The following is a 19,883-nucleotide window of genomic DNA, read 5'->3' on the forward strand; positions in this document are numbered from 1 at the left end:
CGCCCTGGCGTGCGGCGCCACTTGGCTAGCACTTAGCTTAGCCCCGTTCATTCATTAGGATCCAAACAGATGGACAGTTAGAAGCGACCAAACTCCTCCACGTTTTCCCTATTTAAATACAGCTACACGAGTAGTTAAACGACCAAGTATGGCGACACAAAATAAAACGTGGCGCTTTTCTAAGCGGATAAAAAGGATAACTATAATGTATGGCGGAATAGCACTTGGGAGCACTTCGACTCGGCGCAGTAATATCATCACTCCTGAGGGGAGAAGATTTTTCAGGAGTGATGATATTACTGCGCCGAGAAAAGAAAAGAAAAGAAAAGCGCCACGTTTTATTTTGTGTCGCCATACTTGGTCGTTTAACTACTCGTGTAGCTGTATTTAAATAGGGAAAACGTGGAGGAGTTTGGTCGCTTCTAACTGTCCATCTGTTTGGATCCTAATGAATGAACGGGGCTAAGCTAAGTGCTAGCCAAGTGGCGCCGCACGCCAGGGCGATTGAGTGCACGCATTGAGACGCAAGAGGTCTGTATCAACTCGTCTTACTTGACCGAATAACATGTTTTAATATGTGAAAAATGGTGGAGTGTTCCTTTAAGATGAATTAATCACACAAAAATGAACGTGTTAAAAAAATTGACGCATTTTAATCACACTTATTTTTGCACCGCGGAACGTTTCTCACTGGATGAGTTTCAGGCGGACCGATTATACTGGAGCACCAACTAGCGTTCATGAGTTCAGTACAAGAAACCACAGTGAACATGAAGGAAGAAGCTGATGAGATCGCTTTGGTTGGCCCCGTGAATGATGGGACATTTTGTTACAAAAACCAACGGATGGAAGCGTCGATAAGAGAAAACCAAAGTATTATAGTTTACAGAAGGTCTACCCACATATAGGCTACCTGAATTTATGAAATGTACTATATTTCTAAATATGCTATTGCTACACTTAATGGCAAAAATTGCACTGGTCTGTTGGACTTGAACAAAAATAAACAGTATTTTTGTTGCTTAAGCTTATGTATTCAGTCATTATTCAATGGTATACTAAAAATCCACGTGAAAAAAATTACTTCTCACTGTTCTCAGGTCAAATATTAATATGTGATTAAAATGCGATTAATTTCGATTAATTCATTACAAAGCCTCTAATTAATTATATATTTGTTTTTAATCGAGTCCCGGCCCTAGTAATAAAGTAGTAGTTGCCAAGCTAACTAAATAACCAATCAAATCAGATGTGGTTAATAAGGCCGCGTTCAGACTGCAGGTGAATCTGATTCAAATCAGATTCCTACTCAAATCAGATTTTTAGGGCTGACTGTCCACACTATTTTTAGCAAGTGTCCAAATCGGATATGGCTCTGTTCAGACTGGGCCACATTATTGACTGAGCTGACAGGTTGCCATAGTAACGGCGTCAGATCGTCTGACGTCGTCACCGCGTCAGACGTCATATAATTGCGACAACAACAACAAACATGAGGGAGGCATGTCACCTCAGTATATTGGCCTTATCACTGTCCATTAGAGGTACAGAACATCTCAGACGCACCAGGGGAGAAACCGGGCGGATGGACGCCCCCGTCGGGCCCGCATGAGTCGGGCGCGGCTGCCGGTGGACACCTCATCTCCGCGCTGCCGGCGCTACGCATGCAGCGTAGAGTGACGTCACGGACAGTCAAAACCAATCTGAGTGGTTGGAGCGGTTCAGACTGAGACGCATCTGTCCAAATGCGATCTGAAACTACCTCCCGAAGGTGGTTTCGATCCGGTTCGCAAAAATCGGATTTCATGTGATTTGTGACTGTCAGACTTCAAAAGAGCCATCCAGTTCCAATCTGGATGGGCTAAAAATCGGATTTTGCCTGGCAGTCTGAACGCGGCCTAAGTGGCTTGGCCCATCATTGAACAGAACTGCATGCACATTTTAGTTGTTTTTTGCTGTCATGCTGCATGTGTGCTCGTCATTCTATGTGTGCTCCAAATAGTGAGTCAGCAGGGAAGGAAGAGGAAGGAGGGGCAGTAGCTTCAGTCTGGATCGACCAATCAAGTTCCTGATCTGGAGACGACACAACTGGCTGAGACTCCTCGGAGAAACTAGAGAGAGACAGAATGATTTCAGCTTGAATTTTGGATGGTTCCATGCATCAGTGTTGAGAATCACTGTAGTTAAAGATACAGCTGTACCTTCAAATGTCAGTAAGAGTTGTTTTGTCTTGCCACCAGCAGGAGCTAGCTCCACAGGCCGCTGATTATTACTGTCTCTGATGTTGACATCAGCTCCATAGTCCAGCAACACTGACACCTGATCCACACTATCCTGTCTAACAGTGGCATGCAGAGGACTGTCAGCTCCTCTGCCTGCATTAACATTGGCTCCTAGAAAAGACACAGAGGAGAGGAGAGGAGAGGAGAGGAGAGGAGAGGAGAGGAGAAGAGAGGAGAGGAGAGGAGAAAATAAATATTAGCTTAAGTCATAGTGTAGACAGAATAGAACTATACTGCCTAGGGTTGTCAAAAGTATCGATACTCAAAAAAGTATCAATACTAAAACGTTGTATCCGGATACGATACTCATTTTCAAAAGTATCGATACCCCTCCCCCGTCCTTTCGTTTCACACTTCCCTATTACTGATGTTATCGTAGCCGGTGGCACGCATTAATGTTGGCCGTGTTATTATTAGCCATTAGCCGCAGCTAGCAATTAAAGGCTGACGTCACGTTAATGATTCTAACCAACGTAAATAAATAAATCAGGCACGTAGTATGCCCATATTACGTTTATTGACACAGTGGCAGCATACATACTTCACAAAGTTTCAGAGTAAAAAGGGGCCTAGAGATAATCCTTAGGGGTCACAGGTTAATTACAGGTATGAGAAAGAAACTTGAATTACTGCCATTAGCCTCAAAGAAGCTACAAGTTGTATAACATGGATGCTCCCACTAGCTAAGATCTGTACAATCATCAGTCTGTAAGTGGACACGCAAGATTGGTTTCACTAATTCAGTATCCAACCAAATTACTTCTATCCCTGAGTTGTGGAGATGAGTCATGGCCATAAAAGTGTTTAAGCAGAAGTTGACCGTTTGTATATAAAATGTCATCACTTCACTATTTATCCTATTAGACATGTGTGTGAAATTATAAGTCATAAGATGTATACATGAATTCTTGAGTTATGGGTAAAAATGTTGCAAGGTCACAACGACCACGACCACGACCTTTGACCTACCAAATCGAATCAATTTATCTTTGAGTCTCAAATTTAAAGAAATTCCATCAAGATGCTGCTGAGATATCAGACAGAATACTACATAGTGCCTCTGGCTACGACTGCTGCTGGCAAGGAGACGTATAAAAAAACAACATGTTTTTGTTTAAACATTGCATTCTTTCTTCTTCTAAAAATCTTCAACTGAGGCAACCCCAGCAAGGATAAATGTCCACGCTGCTGCCTGTACTACCTGGGACTAGGGTTCATAAATAAACATTGCTTCATTTTAAGGGATTATATTTTTGCCTCAGAGATCAAAGTAATTATGAGTAATCCAGAACATCAAATTGGTTAGATTGTTAACATCGTTAAATTAGAGCATCCCTTAATTATGTGTCTGAAACCTATCGTCAGCAGGTCATGTGATTTGATACTTTATTAACAATTATAACCGGGACCACTACAGATCAGTGGCGGACTCGTGGGGGGGACCGCCCCCCCTCATGCCTCCATGATTGAAAAAGCACGCTAAAGTGCCCTCTAGAGTGGTGAAAACGAGAGGAAGTGCCTTATTGGCTGCCGTTTACACGTGCAAAAAATGATTTGGTGCCCTCTAGGGTGCCCCTTCATATAATAAATTATGATGATGTGCCCTCTAGTGCAAGAAAATTCGATAGGGTGCCTTAATGAGTTCCCTTCTAGTGCGCTTTTTCCTGTTTGGTGCCTCTGTGGTTGAAAAAGCGTGCGAAAGTGCCCTCTAAAGTGATGAAAATGAGAGAAAGTGCCTTATTGGCCACCCTTTATACATGAAAAAACGTATTTATTGCCCTCTAGGGTGCCCCTTTATAAAATAAATTATGATGATGTGCCCTCTAGAGATTCTATAATATGGTATCACCCAACTGTGAATGTTATGTGAGATGTTTGCTCTCATTTAGCTCTCAAAGTGCACAAAATAGATGCATTTTACTTAAAAATTAAAAATTTTCTCCCAGGTTGGCATGCCCCTGGACCCCCCTAGATGGTTTGGTTCGATACTTTTAATTGTCAGTACCATATCATTAATTACTTTGATCTGGATCTCCTTTTAACTTAATGCTAATATTTCATCATACATGATGCATCATAGCTTTCTGCGTGCTGGTAGGGCCCCATGTTGTGCAGAATGTGCCCTTTTTATTTTTTCGCCCCTGCCCTTCTAACAGTCTGAGTCCGCCACTGCTACATATGAACATATAATGTACTGGAAGCTGGCCATACCTGTAACATTTTGGCTACAATAAAGCACATTAGCAGGCTTATATTAGGTTTTGACCGAGTCAACGTCCCCTTTCATGTGAAAGGGTTGCTAGTTGCTAGACAACCCACTTTGCAAATCTTTTTGGCTCAAGTAATCAAATAAAACTTTGGGAACCTGTTGGATGGCACAACGTTGCAGTAAACAAGACACACCTTCATGCAGCAGAATCCTTGAACAGGCTGTGTGTCGGTGTAGACAGCTCATGTAGAGAGGAGAGCCCAGATGAGACACTTCATAGTCTGGATCTGCTCCATGAGACAGCAGCGACTCCACACACTGGCTATTACCTGCACGCACGCACACACACACACACACACACACACACACACACACACAGGAAAGGAAAAACCTTGAGATGTTCAAATTAAGCTAAATTCCACAAAATCTGGTGATTGGATTTTTATCCAATTTTTTTTGGGCAGTCCATGGCCAAGAGGTTAGGAATCGGGCTAGGAGAGAGTCGCCGGTTCGAATCCCGGTACTGACAGGTCAAGGACTGAAGTGCCCTTGAGCAAGGCACCTAACCCCCCTCCACAGCTCCCCGGGCACAGAAATGTGCTGCCCACTGCTCCTTGCATGGTGTGTTCACTTGTGTGTAAAAAAGGATGGGTTAAATGCAGGGGTTGAATTTCCCCATTGTGGGATTAATAAAGGAATTAATCTTAATCTTAATCTTAAATCTTAATCTTATGATATAATGCATTACAAATGGATGTCTGAACAAATAGATAAATCCAACTACGACTACAAATGACCCCTAGATACATATGGACACTGTAACATCATAGACTGCATACAAGTACAGAGTGCTCTGTGTAGTTACCTCTCTTGCAGGCTTCGTGCAGAGCTGAGGGGAAATGTGTATGCGTTGTGTGTGTGTGTGCTCCATTCTCCAGCAGCAGTTCCATACAACCGACACTCCCGGAAGCACAACAGTTGTACAGAGGAGTGACACCATCAATAGTAGCAGCATTCACCTAGACACACACACAGATGTGGGTAAAACAAAGCTGTCACTATATCTACAAACTACAAACCCTGTTACCCTCAGGGAGCCGTTCTGCCCTTTCTAGGTGTAAAACAAATCGCTTCTCCAAATCATTCGACCCCCTTGCACTAAGACTTTTAAATTCTTCATTGGGTTTTTATTTATTTATTTATTTTTATGTTTTCCTTATTTCTTAAAGTCTTGAAGCAATGTGGCTTATAAATAATCTGTATGCAGTAGGCCAGGAGTTCTCAACCTTTTTGAGTCGCGACCCCCAATTTAACATGCATGTTGTCCGCGACCCCCGCTCACTAAACAGAATCTCACAGTTCAGATCATACAAACTCAGTTGATACGACGAATTTTGGAAAAATAATGAAGCAGACAACAACTTAAACATCTCTCTGTCTTTGCATTTACATATTTTTTAAAATATTTTACTGTTATTTTTAATCTAAGTCCTTTGCTATAAGTTTAAAGGTCCATTCTGACCTCCTGAGTGTGTAACAGTCAGCTTCAACCCAGAGACTCCTTGGAAAGTAAGAACTTGCTACTTTGGGATTTGTCAGAAAAGACACAAAATTACGCAAAAAAGAATCAAATTGACCACAAAGTGACACAAAATGGTCAAAAATTTACCAAAAAGACACAAAATGTCCAAAAAAAGACACAAAACGGCCCAAAAAAGAAACAAAATGACCAAAAAAAGACACAAAAGGACCAAAAAAGGAAACAAAATGACCAAAAAAGACACAAATTGACCACAAAACGACCAAAAAAAGACACAAAATGACCAAAAAAGACACAAAATGACCAAAAAAGTACACAAAAATGAAAAAAATTAGCTGACCTCCAAAATGATTTGGCGACCTCCAGAAATCATCTTGCGACCCTAATTGGGGTCAGGACCCCAAGGTTGAGAATGGCTGCAGTAGGCTATCACAGGCTTTTATAATGTGTCCATTCTAAGCTCCATGTTGTCTGATGTGTGTTGTGTCGACTTTTTATGTACTGACTATTATACTATATACTATTTGTTGTGGGCCATGTGGGCCATATGAACCACGACAACCTGCTGCTCTAAATGAATTGCCCCTTGTGGGATTAATAAAGTTGTTTGAATTGAATTGAATTGAAGCAATTACATCCTAACATGACTCAACTTAGTACATGCCACTTATTCTTGCTTATTTTTGTGTTGTTTCTTGACTTCGTCCTTGCTTGTGTTGTATGATCTCTCAAATGTACGTCGCTTTGGATAAAAGCGTCTGCTAAATGACATTGTAGATTGTAGATTGTAGATTGTAGATTGTAGATTTTCATGTTAATGTTTTTGAAGGCGGACACATGCTGAACATTAAATCATAGTAAAGATAAAAAGAATACTTACATTGGCTCCAGCATTTATCAATGCTCTGACACAGGCTACATGTCCTGACAGGCAGGCTTCATGGAGAGGGGTCACATGATCGATGGTGACAATGTTGGCGTGGTAGCCCTGAAAAGTCAAAGCACACAGCAGTATGACTTCAGTTGTTTAGGAAGCACACTGCTTTTTTTTTTTAGAATCAGTACTTCTATTTGACTTGTTGAGTCAGTCTTTCCGATTCGAATAAATTTTGAGTAAATGACAGTGAATGAGTATTGGCACAGTTCCTAGATTCCCAGACTTCAGATATCTTTTCTGCTAAAAAATCCACCACTGACAACAAACAAACATAATCACCTGGGCCAGGTTGAGTGACCCGTGCTTGCTTGAATGCGGTGGGGAACACACGTGAAGAGTTTATGATATGTGTAACTGCAGGATTTATTGCAGAAGAAAACATTTGTAGGAGGTTGGATAGTATCGGGTCCAGTAGACAGGTGGTTGGAAGAGAATCCAGCAGGAATTTGGAGACTTTTTTATTGGTCAGTGGGAGAAAAGAGGTGTGTAAGGCCCTCTTAAGAGGCTGCAGCAGACAGAGTTGGTCAGGCTAAGAGAAGTGGTTACTGATGGCAGAAACCTCTCAGTAAAGAAGGAGGCAAACATGTCTTGAGTTATCAGAGTGGAGGTAGGAGACGGTGGTGGTTTTAGGAGTGATTTGAAAGCAGAAAACATTTTACCAGCATTGGTGGCTCTACAGATGTTGTTCTGATAGCTGATTTTAAGCTAGAGGTCCCTAAAAACACAGTAATTCCCTGCAACGTTATGTTTGTGATGTTTCATTTGGAATATTGTAACATCGTTGCAGCAACATTACATTTCCAGTGTTAGTTAACATTAGTTACATTGCTGCTACGCCGCTGTCTAAGTGACATTTCCTGTAATATTCAGTTCTTTATTTTATTAAACATGTCCTCTATTCTGGTGTCAAAACAATTACATTTTAGACTGTTCTGTCCAAAGAATACTGGTCTTTATCTACATTCTCTCTGGCAAACTTCAGTCTGGCCTTCATGTTTCTGCTAGAGAGGAAGGTTTCTTTGTTGCACAGGAACGTCCATGAAAGTTAAACTTGTACAGTCAAATTACTTCATAACAGTATCATTAATAATTTCAGTGGTACAATTTGGACTAGTCTTTAAGTACTCAGCCCACTAACAACCCTGATCCAGTTAAACTTAAAACAAAGTACCACATAAGCTTACAAACTTGTTGCTGAGTCCTAACTTCAAAATCAATGCTTGTTCTGTTTTTTTTTTTAAGTTTGATTTCTCTTATTAGCTTTTAGTGTTGATTTTCACCACAAAGCCAGCCAACAGAGGGAGTCACCCGTGTCAGCTGACCCACCGATTGTAATTCAGAGTGTGAATCTAGCAAGTGCTCAGCCCAAAACAGCCCTCTAACAACCCTGATCCAAAATAAAACTCAAAACAAACTCCTACAGAGGCTTACTTACCTGTTGCTGAATACTAACTTTAAAATCAGTCTATATAACAAATGACGAATAGCGAATGGATCTGAAGCCTTTGGGTCAAACTATTTCAATATTACACCTGTATGGTTTTATCTACTGTCTCTCAGCACCCACTGACTGTTTCAGACTGGAACAGACCTGGTCCGACCTTGCCTCATCAGTCATAATAGCTAAATCATATTCATCATTGGAGATAGAGTCAGATAATGTGTGTCCCTGCTATAACATAGTATGACATAGTATAGTATAGCATAGTATGTCACTGATGCAACTTGTGTTGCTTTTGTAAACATGGATAATCACTTAGAGGTTCTTTTGTTGTTAGCCATGTTGTGTTTTTATGAGGTTTATGAGGACTTTAACGCGTTAATTAAGATCAATTAATCACACAAAAATTAACGCTTAAAAAAAAATTGACGCATTTTAATCGCACTTATTTTTGCACCGCGGAACGTTTCTCACTGGATGAGTTTCAGGCGGACCGATCATACTGGAGCACCAACTAGCGTTCATGAGTTCAGACAACAACAAGCCACAGTGAACATGAAGGAAGAAGCTGATGAGAGCGCTTTGGTTGGCCCCGTGGATGATGGGACATTTTGTTACAAAAAACCAACGGATGGAAGCGTCGATAAGAGCATGGTTGTGTTGCTATGCAACAAGGAATTCACATATCACCGCAGCACATCGAGCCTCAAGTATCACCTCAATGCAAAACATATAGCAGCTAGCGGCTAGTGTGGTAGCTAACGTGGATTGTGTTTTACTTAAAAAAACTAAGTATTATAGTTTACAGAAGGTCAACCTACCTATAGGCTACCTGAATTTATGAAATGTACTATATTTCTAAATATGCTATTGCTACACTTAATGGCAAAAATTGCACTGGTCTGTTGGACTTGAACAAAAATAAACAATATTTTTGTTGCTTAAGCTTATGTATTCAGTCATTATTCAATGGTATACTAAAAATCCATGTGAAAAAAATGACTTCTCACTGTTCTCAGGTCAAATATTTATATGCGATTAAAATGCAATTAATTTTGATTAATTAATTACAAAGCCTCTAATTAATTAGATATTTATATACATTTTTTTAATCGAGTCCCGGCCCTAGTTTTTACATACAGTATTTCATCCTCTGAAAATTATACATTCTGTCTCACCTGTAGACCAGGCATCACAAAATTTCAAATATTCTGACAATAACTCTATTCAACCACATAAATGTATAAAGCAGATGATTTTCCCATTAGAGGTTAGTTGGATAAAACTGTGGCAGTTTTCCCAGTACACCAAATGTACCAAACGCAAAGTGCAAAAATAATAATAATAATCTCTGTCGAATGTCCTGTGTGTGTCTCTCTGTGTGTGTTTAAGGACATTACCTGGACCAGCAGAGTGCGCAGGGCAAGCAGTCGACCCTGAGAGGCTGCTTCATGTAGGGGGGAGCGATCTGCCCAGGACCCTGCACACATATAAGGAAATAACTGTCAAAAGGTGTAGCAAGGTTACCATTTAACTGAGACACTGAGTACTCTTTCTCCAATGTCTCAACTTCTGACTTTGCTCTCCTTGTGCTAGTATCACAAAGGACAGTATTATAGACCAGAAAGTATACAAATTATGCAAAACAGGCATTTGCCTGCATTTCTCCTACATTCTACTGTGACGAATGACAGCAAAAACTAGGACAGTTATTCTGGGTACACACCAAGAAATGACTTTTTCCAACAATTGCTGGGGCTCTGAATGGCAAGATTATCAAGATGATACAGACATGACTTGTACAGAGCAAGCATTCTTTCATACATCAAGTAAGATACAGATCCACCATGATTGTACATCACATTAGAAGTGAACTCTATAGGACACAATGGAGGACCAGGACCAACCATCAAACGCAAAATAATTCCCCATTCCCCATCTTAAACTTACAAATATTCAGTTGAATAAATAGAAGCTTTATTATTCACTGTAAAAAAGAAGTCTGTAGATTTTAAAAAAACTGCTGAAAAACTGCTAAACCATGACAGTAAAAGACGGTAAAATGATAAATGAGTTAATTCAGTTTCAGTAACAATGAAACACCGTAAATGTATATATCAGCCCAAACAGTTTAAAAAAAATACAATACTCCACTGTAAAATACAATGGAAATATACTGTAATATATATACATGCAATCGCTGTAATTTTTGCATTCATTATTTGTAAAAATACTTTTTCTAACTGTTAAATGTACTAAAAAAACATATCTCTTACAAAAATATACTGTAATATTTAAGGGTAAAAATTGTAATTTATGCAGCATTAATTAAGTATTTTCTTGTCATTTATATGGCAGAACAGTTTCTTTTGATGGATTATTTTTTATGCTAAAATATGGAATAAAATGGCAATCTTAATAGTAAAATCAACAGTGCTAATATCCTTTTACCGTATTTATTACGCTAAAGTTCTGGCAACCACAGCTGCCGTTTTTTTACCGTAAAAACACTATATTTTTTTTCACAGTGTTGTTACAACAAAAAGATACACTTGTTAGATGTAATTCTTAGTTGTAGCTCCCAGTCATTTTGAATGAAATGAGTATCTGCTCAAAGCAGAATCTGTAGCAGGCCTTCAGCTTTGCTCCCTGTGGTTATATTTAGTGCTTGTGAGCAGCTGTGGCATCAATAACTGAACCTCAGTACTACACACCACATAAACACACACACACACACTAATTCACAACATACCCATATCTCCGTCTCCCCATGGCACATCCGGCCAATGGTAAATATAAGACATTTTGAAGGAAATTAAAGATAAAGGACCTCCACAAATTCTGCTTGTCCTTAAGTACAGACTGTCAGACTGGAAGATCCCCTTACTGGCTAAACTCAACAAACACACTCAAAATACTATTAATAACTACTAGCTAGCTTACTAGCTAACTATATAGTGCTTGCACCACAGGCAGAGCAATGTTAACAGTGTGTTGAGAACAACCTAACTAAGTCCCTATAACTACACTAAACTAAACTGTCTGTCTTTGTAGCTAATCAATGTAGCGATGACTTAGCTAATGACAAACACATTTTAAAGGCTTATTTTTATCATGTTTTCTGCTGAATGTATATGTTACAGAGGCAGCAGCCATATTTAGATGTATGTGTATTGGTTTCTCAGTAAAGTGATGCATCCAAATGCATTTTACAAACACCACACAAATCCTAGGCTGACTGCGTTTGGTCAATGCAACTTTGCGATTTTATGTAGTTAACATGCTTTTGTCCCTTTAATACAAACAAGTAAAACCATGCTTAATTAATAAACCACTCATTTGTCACTTGCGTGTCTCACAGATTCTCTGATTTGCCACTATGTATTTCTGGTGGTCTAATATCCCAGTAAACAGAAACAGACAATAATGACATGCTATTATAATAAATAAAAGTCTGCATGAATTAGCCAATACAAAGTTATTCTATACGGTGATAAACAATGCAAAGTTGAATAAATGAGAATTGTTATTGGTATCCTATAGTGCAGCCCGGCATAAATTCTTGGCGCTTCAACAACATAAACTTTACAGCATAAACGTTGGATATAATTTATATCGCAATGAGTGACATTAACAGCACACTCATATTTAGTTAGCAATGAATGTCAAATATACTTGAAATGGACCAACGTTAGCATCCATGTAACAGTACAATGATAGAGTGCTGCGGACTACCATGAGCTAACTATAAGTGATGAAAGTTACGTCAATATTTACATTCTCATGGACACATAGGATAATTAACCAGCTGAATAAACAAAAGGGGCATAAAGCGAGCAAATACTATTGTCACCCTGTTTGTCATTAAACACATAATAAGTCTAATGATGTATGACCAGAATTTTTATCATTTGTCTGACAAACTAGAATCTTACCAGACCTGATGTCTGTCAAAAAAAAAAATCTGGCATGAACTCTGGTTAGTTTTTTCTCAAGAGATAAGACAGAGCCATCTTCTTTCCTCCTCTCATCTGTTCTCCCCTCCTCTCTTCATCTCCTCTCCTCTCATCTCCTTTCCTCTCTCCTCATAAAAATAAATAAATAAATCAGCGGCAGTGGTCATTATACTACCGCCGCTACTAGAATATTGGGTAAGCACTGAGCTGTTTATGCGGATTATGCTTTACTTAACGCAGTGGCAGATGGAGTCAGTGTGGATTTCACAATAGAACGTATATGCACTCTACAAACCTAAAAGTAGTCCACTCACTCACTCACTCACTCACTCACTCACTCACTCACTCACTCACTCAGGCAGATAGTCACATTCAGACCAGTGTGTAGGGCTCACCTCCAGTGGCCAGCCAAAGTAAAAACAACACTCTAAAAATCAGTACAACGTAAAAAGTGAATTATCTGTACTGAATACACATTTCATCCAAGTAATTTATCCAATCGGGTGCATTTCACACTAGGGTCCAGGAAAGAATTGACCATCTCCTACTTTATCACCAAGCGGCGAGTTGAGTGGAGCAGAGAGTCCCTAGTGTTCTTGCTGAACCTGGTGGATATGTAGCATGAGCAGCGCTGCACAACAGCAGCACTATGTAAAATCCGGTCAAGCCAGTCACCACTTGGATTTTGATCAACTTCTATTCATGCTGTTACAGTGAATGAGTGAGTGAAGCAGCCACAGAGGCTGAAAAAAAGTCTCATGCAACAGTAATATTTCAGTACACATTATATATTAAAAAGGTGTTGTTAAATGTGACATGTGAGTAATTGGTTTGTAGTGGATTTCTCAACAAAATGTTCCTAGGACTATAAAACATCAACATGTTGATCAACATGTCAACATTTTCTTATTGTTTTCTGCACCAAAAAGGTGCAATATAAAAATATCAGTATTTCCAGCCCTAAACTCTCAATTTATTCATCCTTCCTTTTATATACAGCCATGGAAAAATTATTAGACCATCCTTGTTTTTTTCATTGCATTTGTTCATTTTAATGCCTGGTACAACTAAAGGTACATTTGTTTGGACAAATATAATGATAAAAACAAAAATAGCTCATAAGAGTTTAATTTAAGAGCTGATATCTGGACATTTCCCATGGTTTTCTTGATAGTGATTTTGGTCAGGGAAGATAGCTATATATATATATATATATGTATATATATATATACACGTGTGTGTGTGTGTGTGTGTGTGTGTGTTTGTGTTTGTCAGGATGTCTATATAATATAATCTATATTATATAGACATAGACATATATAATATTTACAGCATAAATATGATATATGTCTATATCATATATAATATTTATGCTGTAAATTGTAATACTGATTTTATCTTACACTCGATTGGCCTATATGTTTAAGGTTTGACCCCCCTCTCGACCAGTCTTAGCCCAGCAACATTGAACACACACCAGCAGCAGCATTGTACCGACCTTGGCTAGTCAGAATGCCCCAGCAGGCCTTCTTCCTCTCCGGGACGTGCTCGGGTAGCGGTCCGGCCTCAGCGCATCTTTTCCGGGACATCTGCGGACCTGCGGAGGGAACCTCTGGCATGTTCCCGGGACGGAGCTCACGCGTTTAAAGCCCACTGACACTGAGAGCCAGCCAGGCTGCACAGACCAGCGGGGAGAGGCGGGGCTGCCAGCTAATGAAGGAATCCCATTGGCTGAACGGCTTTGTTGTTGTTGTGTTCAGAGCGCATGACGATCTCACATGTGCGACCACGTGTGGGCGAGAGAAACTATTTTTGTCCTTGAAGTGGACTGCCTACGCACAGCCGTCCATAGCCTTATGGGACGTGTCATGGGAATCTGGCAGATAAAATCCCACACGGAGTCTTTTTACATGTTTAAGTAAAATGCATCAATCTTGTTCACTTTGAGAGCTAAATGTGAGCAAAAACATCATATCACATTTTTCACAGTTGCTTGAAACTGTATTGTAGGATCTTTATTGATATCCTATTGTGTCATTTTTGTGTCACTGCAGATAATTTTGTTCACTGGGATTCTTTTTCTCTCTATTACAAGGGCACTTTATTGTGTTTTCAAACTTGGCATCGAATTGAATTAAAACTTTTCTATTACGGGTACAGGCAGACTATTGATCCACTTTTTGCTTCGTTGCCGATTTTGGTAGCACTCAATGTAGTTGTTCATCATAGCAATGCTACATGAAAGCAACGCCTCTTTCATATTCCCTGTTTGTCAGCTACGAAAGAGCACCATGGCACCAAAAGGGCAGAAGGACACTAGAAGGACACTAGAAGGGCACTCATTAAGGCACATTATTAAGTTTTTTGCTCTCAAGGGCACATCATCATAATTTATTATATGAAGGGGCACCCTAGAGGCCCCCCATTAATTTTTTGCATGTGTAAAGGGCATCCAATAAGGCACTTCCTCTCATTTACACCACTCTAGAGGGCACTTTTTCAACCTTGGAGGCATGAGGGAGGGCGGTCGCCCCTCCTGCCCCCCCCTCTGAGTCCACCACTGAAGCCAAATATGACATGTCACAAGTAGTTTTATTGAAACCGTTTATTTAAGTGAGAATAAATACTGTATAACAACAGGAGTACCTTTAAAAAAAATCAAAGCTCCATAAAGTGCACATTTAAATAAAAAAATATCTTAAATAAAAGCCGCAGCTTGCCTGGAGCAAGGATCATAGTGCAAAATTTGAACTATATCGATATATGCGATATGGCCCAGCCCTAACTCACATCAAATCCACTTCTCATCAGGGGTGTATTACAAAAAGCAGGTTTAGTGAAAACTCTGGCTAACACTAACCCTAACCCTGACTTTATCTCTGTTCTTTTACAGAGACAGACAAAAGATTTGATCACCTCTAACAGTGGAATTTGTGTACAGTGATTGTGTTTGCGTATCAGTAAATTTGAAGTCACATACTCTATGAGTTGTGTACTTGTAGATTATTTTTTCTCCACGAATACAACAACACTTACACATTCACAAATTCTTAATTACAGGTGCACAAATCCTATTTTACAAGTCACAGATTAAAAAACTGACATGCTCACATTTTTGCCCCTATTGTTGTAGTATATTTGGTGCAAAACATATATGTGTACCTGTATCAAACAGGAAGATTGTTAATTTTAATGAGTTAATTTTCCTGATTTGCTTTGTTGGTAAATTAGCTGTAGTCTTTTGTGTTCAATCTTTGTCAACCCCCTCTTGTGTTTGGTATGGGCTGATCACTAGGGTTGCCAACTCCCCGAAAAATAAATAAGGGACACTTCATTGGCAGGGCCGGCCGACCCGATTGCCTTCACCCATCCTGGCGTGGTGAAATTTTTTAGCCCCTTTTTTGTAAGTAAAATGATTTTTTAACAATTTGACTCGAACCTGAATTGAATTAGATGCCTATTTTTGTGTGACATGAATACATGGAAAACAAATGATTATCCAGCAATTCACTTTAACACAAAATAACAATTAGGCCCTGTTTTTCAAAGATGTAGTGGAGTTTGCTGATAACAATTTGATTCACTCCTTTTGTTGGCTTTTAAAATGCAGCATGTATGCAATCGAATGGCCATTTTGGAAGATTATAGCATTCCATAATTCCAAATTGGTTCAGTAAAAAGGCATTAAATTCATGTCATGAACACATGGGGACCTGGTCTTCAAGAATGCACTGGAGTTTGCTGATAACAAATTGATGTATTTATTTTATTGGAGCAGCATGAATACAATTGAATGGCTATTTTGGAGTCATGCAGCTGACAAACGGGCCGTAAAGTGCAATGTAATTGCGCACTAAAATTTAAAGTGCAGATGGCGTGACCGCAGTACTGGAAGCATGTTGTTTCAGATCAGTCAGTCCACCATGGGCTACGGAAAAAGAGCGCCGGCACAAAGTGCAGTGTGCTTTATAGATGTTATCACGCACTTTTTCCACCCAGGTGCTTCCTTTTACCCATTCTTCAGTATTTTTGCATCCTTTTCTATTTTTTTCTCGCAGGGGTACTAGACACATTGCTGCTCGAAGGTGTAGCGTCTGTGTCACTGTCACCTACGCATGCTGCTTTGTTGTCTTCTGCTATCTTCTCCTCGACCAATACAATACAATGGGATGAGCGTATTCTGTATCGTCATACTCGTGTGTGAATATGCTGTCAGTTCATTGGTCACAGAGCAGGACGGGCCTAGGAACAAGTTTACCGTAAGTTTACATATACTGATCACCCACTATAGTTCCCTCTGTTTGTCTTCTGTTAGTTTGTTAAGTCGACGGTTGTACAGTTTTGTTAGTTTGACCTCATTTATGGGCCCAATTCTTTATAACTTTTGTTTGAAAATTCTGTTGCTTTATACTTTGTGTAAATGAAGACCCCTTTTTTTGAATATACTACCTGTTGTCCTCATTGCTGACTGACTCGGTCCCTCAAACTAGCCATGTTAGTGACCTGTCAATCAAAGGTAGCTACGCCCAAAATCACACGATTCTTTATCATCTATTTTCTTCTAAGTTGGACCATTATTTACATCATTTTATTAGCATAGAAAGAGACCAATTCTGCATGAAGTGTATGCACATTTTCTCATTTAAATATGTGTAAATAGCACTGGAGCACTAAGATGCTTACATGCATTCATTTGCAGGCGCTTTTTGAATTAAAGAGAATTTGTTTCTTTTTCAGATTGGTGTCTGTCTAGCAGCTGCAAAATCATTTTGTGAATTAGCCCCTGGATGTTGATGTTAATATCTTTGAGACTTAGCTTAAAGTCTGAAAGCAGTTCAATAACCATGTTTTACAGTGCTTTATAGTGTTAGCGTGAGCTTTGTTTTTACTCATGTCCAGGTCAGTTGATGAGATTGTGGTATCGTGAGACCATGAGTGCTCACATTTGCATAGTCATATAAGCACACCTGTAGGTTTGCATGGTGAATCCAGGCTTCTCTCCTTCCCTTTGTCCTCTTCAGCATTTAACTCTATATTACTTATGGAAATATGTTCATCTTTGTTACAATCTATGAAACTTTAGATAACCACTGCTTATGTCAAAGCAGAGTGACACATGTAATTACAAAAATCCCAGTGATGTTTTACTGTAAGTCTTTCATGGAATGACCCTTGTCCGATCAAATTACTTGGTCAGAACTAATTATTTCTATCACTCATAATATGATCTATGTGCAGAGAATGAAGACAATTCCTTTTTATTATGTTTAGATTATATATCAGTTTCTTTCGGTTGTTTTTGCACATTTCTCAAATTCTGAGAGCAGAGTTGGAATTCCCAAAACTATTTGTGTAACCTGCACATCATCATCACTTGGCATATCATTAAAGCAGTTTCTCATTCTTTGAACATAATTTTGCATTCAGCATTGAAGGAGCATTTGCATTGAAGGCGAATGTGTGTAAGTTACATAAATCAAACAATGATCATCAGGAGGTGTAAAAAGACTAATTCACCATATAACACTGCATGTACAGTTTTGTCCAAAGGATTTTTCCTATGTTTACCATTGTTAATTTTATATTTTCTCTTAATGCTTTGTCATGCAACAGTTTTGTCTTTTTGTTTTCTGTATGACATTGTTGGTCAACAAGGTCCAGTCCAAACAGTACAGTGTGGTATTGACAACATGACTCATTTTGACTCTCTTGTTTGTACACAATGACACAAGGACTTGTCATTCTGATAGCAATGACACATTCATTGACATAAATACATACTTTTGGGAGATAAATAAAGGATTTTGAGCAGGTTACAGGATTCCGCAGGTAATCCATTGTGTGTGTGCTATGTACATGGTACACAACAATAGGAAGTGAAGGGACAAAGTAAAATAACCAGGAGGCATGAAGTTGTACCAGGGATTACTTGGACAATAAAACAAGTTAACTCGCTGTCATGATTTAATTCAGGACTTTCTTTCATGTTAATACAATTGCATGAACAGCGACTCCTTGGATCAATGCATGCAAAAATTCATGCATTGGTCTGATAACATTAAAAATAATTGGGGTCTGATATAATAGGATGTAAGGGTGACAAACACGGCTCAAACTGTAACCAATTCCAGCTGACACTGGGTGAGAAACAGGGTAGACCCTGGACAGGTTTTCAGACTATGGCAGGTCTGACACATTTTCAACCAAAGCAGTTCCAGGGCCAGTTCAGAGCCGGTGCTATTGCTGGTTTGCAGTTGGTTCAACTGGGGAACCAGCTCTGAACCAGTTTGCTTTTCCACAGGCACTAGAGCCACGCCATAGTCCCTTTTACTGTTTGTACACAATGATGACGCAGAACATATGCATGTGCATTCTGGCAACGGAAGTGGTGTTGTTCTCCAGTCGTTCTGACTGACAAAGAAGCATTTATATGCATTTACAAACTGTTCCTAGCATCAACATGTCTGGTTGTTGCGTATACGTTTGTACGGATCGCTATTCCACCGGTGGACTAAAGTTTTATAGGATTCCAACAGGATCACGACCATTTCAGAGCAACTGGCGGCGTCTGTGGCTGCAGGCGGTTAAAAGTGTGGACTGTGTAACTGGTTCCCGGTCGGCTGCCAGACCGTAGTCGGTCAGCACAGGAGAGAAGCCATCTCCTCGGGCCGAAGTGTAGTCTTACCTACTTCGTGGTTAACCCTGTTCACTTTTTGCAGCAGTGCCAACACAAAAACACAGGAGCTCCGGGTTGACTGAGACGTCATGGCCTTTTATTTTTGCTACCTGTAGCTTACACTGTACATTCATTACTCAGTCAAACTCCTGCTCAGACTGACCTGCTCTTTTGCCATCCGTGCACACACACACTCCCACTCGCTCACTCACACTCAGCACAGTTACAATGCTACTCTCATAACAACTGGAATAAGGACATAATCAAACATGCTCATGTCTGCAGCGGCTACTTTACAGGGAACTGGGAACAGTTTGTAGATGCCACTTCTATTGCCAGAATGCGCGTGCAACATTTTGTGACATCGGCTGAAAAAGGGTCTATAGTGTCACTGCTAACATCTGTATATGTCTCCGCCCCCTCGGCAAGTATAATAACAACGGCAGACTACATGTCTCTACAACACATCTGTCTTGTCTGCTCATCATGATCACTATCGACAGAGAATACATTCTTATTAACACTGAACGTAAGATGTTAATGTTGGACTTTGTTGTAAGCGAACGCTTAGCCCGTATCAATCCCATTGCTGTTAGATAAATCAAATAAATGAATGATACACATTTTAATTGGTCTCTCTCAATGGCACTGAGTTGGTCTTGCTCGTCAGAAAACCCCGCCCCCAGCCCCTGACGTAAGCAGAGAGTTGGTGCCGCTGTGGAACCAGTTTTCCTGGCCAAGAGCCGGTTCTTTGGCAGTCGAAAACCAAAGAACCGTTTGCAATTGGGCAACAGCCTTGAAAAGCCCGAAATACCCTTTTTCAACCAGAGCTGGTTCCCGGC

At 39.8% G+C, this 19,883-nt stretch overlaps 1 protein-coding gene across 1 annotated transcript; it reads right to left on the reverse strand.

The window, feature by feature from the left end:
- Window positions 1-680: 680 nt before the first annotated feature.
- Window positions 681-14,132, reverse strand: asb5b (ankyrin repeat and SOCS box containing 5b). Its single transcript, XM_059334248.1, is given in 8 exon segments — window positions 681-2,111; window positions 2,202-2,393; window positions 4,686-4,820; window positions 5,357-5,510; window positions 6,912-7,019; window positions 9,810-9,889; window positions 13,864-14,038; window positions 14,040-14,132. Coding segments are annotated over 8 exon segments (1,065 nt in total). The 3' UTR covers window positions 681-1,983.
- Between the last annotated feature and the right edge of the window lie 5,751 nt (window positions 14,133-19,883).

This window comes from Centropristis striata, chromosome 1 (assembly GCF_030273125.1).
Source record: "Centropristis striata isolate RG_2023a ecotype Rhode Island chromosome 1, C.striata_1.0, whole genome shotgun sequence".
Classification (NCBI taxonomy): Eukaryota; Metazoa; Chordata; class Actinopteri; order Perciformes; family Serranidae; genus Centropristis; species Centropristis striata.